Source organism: Monoraphidium neglectum, assembly GCF_000611645.1.
Source record: "Monoraphidium neglectum strain SAG 48.87 unplaced genomic scaffold scaffold03667, whole genome shotgun sequence".
In the NCBI taxonomy this organism is placed as follows: domain Eukaryota; kingdom Viridiplantae; phylum Chlorophyta; class Chlorophyceae; order Sphaeropleales; family Selenastraceae; genus Monoraphidium; species Monoraphidium neglectum.
In genome coordinates, this window is record NW_014009962.1 from 1 (window position 1) to 3,958 (window position 3,958).

At 64.3% G+C, this 3,958-nt stretch overlaps 1 protein-coding gene across 1 annotated transcript in view; it reads left to right on the top strand.

Moving 5' to 3' along the window:
• Positions 1 to 37: 37 nt before the first annotated feature.
• The window catches only part of MNEG_13171 (hypothetical protein), a gene marked incomplete at both ends in the record, with an annotated part of 5,978 nt that continues 2,057 nt past the window's right edge, over positions 38 to 3,958 (top strand). The window contains 9 exons of the mRNA XM_014038357.1: positions 38 to 124; positions 522 to 677; positions 1,079 to 1,210; positions 1,515 to 1,594; positions 1,972 to 2,050; positions 2,533 to 2,598; positions 2,830 to 2,955; positions 3,321 to 3,489; positions 3,803 to 3,884. Coding sequence (XP_013893811.1) covers positions 38 to 124; positions 522 to 677; positions 1,079 to 1,210; positions 1,515 to 1,594; positions 1,972 to 2,050; positions 2,533 to 2,598; positions 2,830 to 2,955; positions 3,321 to 3,489; positions 3,803 to 3,884 — 977 coding nt within the window. The remainder of the gene's footprint in view (positions 125 to 521; positions 678 to 1,078; positions 1,211 to 1,514; positions 1,595 to 1,971; positions 2,051 to 2,532; positions 2,599 to 2,829; positions 2,956 to 3,320; positions 3,490 to 3,802; positions 3,885 to 3,958) is intronic.

Here is a 3,958-nt window from a genome sequence, read left to right on the forward strand (position 1 = left end):
CCCCCAAACATGACCCAAGGGCTCCAAGGTCCAGAACATGACGTACTGGCCGGATGACATCCCCCTGCTGCTGAGCGCCTTCAAGGCCGTCGGCGCTGGCGTCATCGCGCAGCGCAACACCCTGGTGCGCACCCCCCACGACTGGACCATTTTGAGGCCTCGCGGCCGCCTTCGCCGCCGACTGCTCGTTGCTTTCGGTCGTCGCTCCGCACTGGGTCCGGATGTTATGGGACGAGGCTTGCGATGGGCCCGATGGCAGGGCCGTCGCGGTCCCTCCAGCTCTCTGCTGCGGGGGGCCAGGGACTGGGGGAGTCATGGGAAAGGCCTCCGGATTGTACCCTGGCCCGGCGGCGCGGCGCGCCCTGGCTGACGTCATGGCCTACGCGGCAAGGCGCTTCAAGGGGGGCCGAAAGTCTCGAGCCGACGAGAAGTGACTTGGCATCCCTTATGCCCCCTCAATGCAGCGCGCCAGTAGACCGAACACCCGACCAACTCTGCCGATTCTCTCCTTTTGAAAACAGATGCGTGTCGCGGACACCGCGGGCCTCATCAAGGCGCTCTCCAAGCTGCCGTCCGGCACCGAGTTTGCGCCCGAGGTGCCGCAGATGCAGCCGACATACTCGGGCGGGCGCCCGCCGGCGCCGGACGCAACCAAGTTCACAATTAAGACTTGGAATGTGAGGGCGCGCGCGCTAAGTGCCCACGCGCCCGCGCGCGTGCGCGTACCGCGTGTTGGCGATGCGCGGGTTGGGGGGTCTTGCCCGTGTCGTGATTTGGCCCTGGCGTGTGGTTGGGTCTTGCGTTTGTGGCTTGAAGGTGAGGCTTGCGTGAAGAGCAGGGGGTCGCACACACGCACACACGCACATACTCACACACACATGTAGAATTCCTCACACATGCACGTTGTCCCAAACATGCACATCGGCGCACAAAATCACACTCATACACGCATACAAACACTCTCACTCTCTCTCTCTCACACACACATGAACACACACAAACACTCACAAACAAGCACAAACACACACATAAACACATTCACACAACCACACACACATCACGCCGCATACCCTCCCAGCTGGACTCCAAGCGCTGGGCTGCCTGGTCCCGCCCCGACACCGCCGTCACCGCCGTGGCGCAGTGGGTGTTCAGCAACGTGACGGTGGAGCAGACCACCTACACGGCCTGCTACCACGGCTCAGAATTGCAGGTGCGCGGCGGCGGCGTGCTGTCAGTGTGTGTGTGTGGATGTGTGTGAGTGTGTGTGTGTGTGTGTGTGTGTGTATGTGGGGGCGTGCGGATGTACGTGTGTGGGTGTGGGAGTGTGCGGGTGTGGGAGTGTGTGGGTGTGTGAGGGGGGGTTGAGCAGCGTCCTTAGTCGCGCCCGCTGGAGAGGGTGGCGAGCTTGGGCAGCGGTCCGCCAGACTCGTCAATGGCAGCTCCGGCATCCCCCTCCTGCCGTCGCGCGGTGACGCACGTCTCGTTGGCACGCGCCATTCACACGACTATCGCAGGGCAACGCCAACCCGGCCAGCGTGGCTCAGGTGGCCACGGGCCAGCAGCTGCTGGACCAGCTCAACAACGTGACCGCCAGGTGCGGCCCGTTCGAATTTTCGAACCGCATGATCTGGGCTGATCTGATCTGTCGTGATCCGGCACGATGTCATGACCCGGCGAGCGTGCGGCACCCACCCCCTCATCCGCCGCCTCTGACAGTCAGGCCGTCAACTCCCTAGTCCCCTCACTCTTGATTTGTTTGACGGGCGCGCACCGCTTCGCGGGCGTGCACAGCTTAGCGGCAAAGCACGGTTCTGAGCGCAGGGCCTAAGAGCACCTCCCCTCACCGTCGCGCGAACTTCATAACAATCACCGCAGCGCACCCTTTCTCTTTGTTTTCTTTTCTTCACCGTCGCCTGCAATGTACACTGCCCGCCCCCCTCAAGCTGCTCTCCCCCCCACCCTGGCCTCCAGGCACATCCAGCTGGTGTCGTCGATCAGCATCGACCCGTCCACACCGGTCGGCGCGGCAACCGTCAACCGTATTGTGGAGGTGCGGAGGGGAGGGGGCGAGCAACCGGGCGGCAGCGGCCGATTCGGTGGGGGGTAGAGGGTTGGGCAGGGGCAGAGGGTTGCGCCGGGGCAGTGATTTTGGGCGGGGCCAGGGAATCAGGGCGGCCAGGGAGTTGGCCGGGGCATAGGGTTGGGCGAGAACAGAGCGCGGCAAGGGTGCTGCCGCCGCACGCTTTCTGTTCGTTTTGCGGGTCCAGGCGTCCCTCGCTCTTGCTTGCCCGGGGCCCGCGTTGGGCGTGTTGCGCGGAGGTGCCGGGCGGGCGCCTCCTCCCGTTGCGCTTCGCTGCTGCAGAGTCGCGGAGCGTGAAGCTCGCGTGCTGGCTCAATCCCCCCCTCCTCCGTCGCACACACGCACACACACCCAAGACCTGGCCGCCTTGCAACGCGCGCACACACACACACACACATTCATCCAGACATTCATGCATTCAATGTCACATATCCTCACACTCTAACGCGCAGGTCCGCGCGTGCCATCCTGGTGGCGGCGCAGAGGGCCTGTACACCATAGACTGGGGCAACGCGCAGGTGCGGCGCTACGACACCCCAAACGTTGGGATGGGCTGAAAAACAGGGCCACCGTGTGGCCGCTGACCCAAGCAAGAGCTCAGTGAATGACTCAAACTCGCATCATTGTCAAACAGCATCCAATAGTTGGCCCCTAGTGCATTTTTTGAGACTTCATGCAGGTCGTCACATCCTTTTGAAAAGCTCGCCATCATAAACGCCCCTCTGCTCCTCATTCGAACCGACCCCCAGGGTGTCGTCCAGGTGGCGGGCAACCTGATCTTCAATGGTGACATCATCATGACGGGCCTGGGCTGGCGGGGCCAGGCCGCGGGGGGCCAGGGCCTGCAGGCCGTCGTGTCAGCACTGGTACCGCTGGTGAGTCCGCGCGCTCGCGCGTGCACACACACACTCTCTCTCTCTCTCTCTCTCTCTCTCTCTCTCTCTCTCTCTCTCTCTCTCTCTCTCTCTTAACACACACACACACACACACACACACACACACACACACACACGTAATGTTGGTGCACTCCCCTCCCACCCTCGGAGCCCACGGGCCTCATCTCCCCCGACCCTGTACCCGGCCCCGCCACGCCTGCAAGCACATCCCTCATTGAGCCGTCGAGACGGCGGCTGCCGACTCGCGCGGTTTCGTACAGTACCAATCGTGCCACCCAGGTTCGACTCCCGCCCCTAGCGTCATCTTTTTGACACGCTCCCAACAACTGTTTTGCAACCTGCAGGGCCCCCAGGGTGTGGTGGAATTTGAGGACCTCACTCTGTCGGGCGAACTCGTTTCCTCGCTGCTCGGCGCCGACGGCGGCGCGGCCGCCGTCAAGGGGCTGCTGCGGCTGGGCCCGACGGTGCGGCTAGGGGACATGCCGGCAAACTTCACACTGGTCGGGCCCAACGGTGAGTTGAAGCATTCCGGCATGCACTTTGAACCCCGGGGCTTGCCTGCAAGCGCCCAGCAGTTGGTCATTGGGGCTGGCGCGCCGCGCATCGCCCCTCAAGCCGAATTCAAACCACGTGTTCGCGCCTGCATCGCCGCCGCTGAGACGCCCGCAACAGCAGCCCGGCCGGCGAAAACACATCACTATGCTGCCACCCGGCTTTTGCCCACGATCGCCCTCGCCACCCCGCCCAGCGGCCCCGTCGAACCCCCCCAACCGCCGCCAACTGCCGCCAACCGCCGCCAACCGCCGCCAACCGCCGCTGACTGCAGAGCTCGCGTTCAAGAACTTCTACCTGAACAAGAGCGACGGCGGCGCCGCCGGCCCCGCGTCTGGCGTCACGGGCTCCCTCTCGTTCATAGACAGCTCCCTCGAGTGGCGCCCCGCCGCCGAGCGCCGCGGCGGCGGCGGCCCGCCGGCTGCGGCGG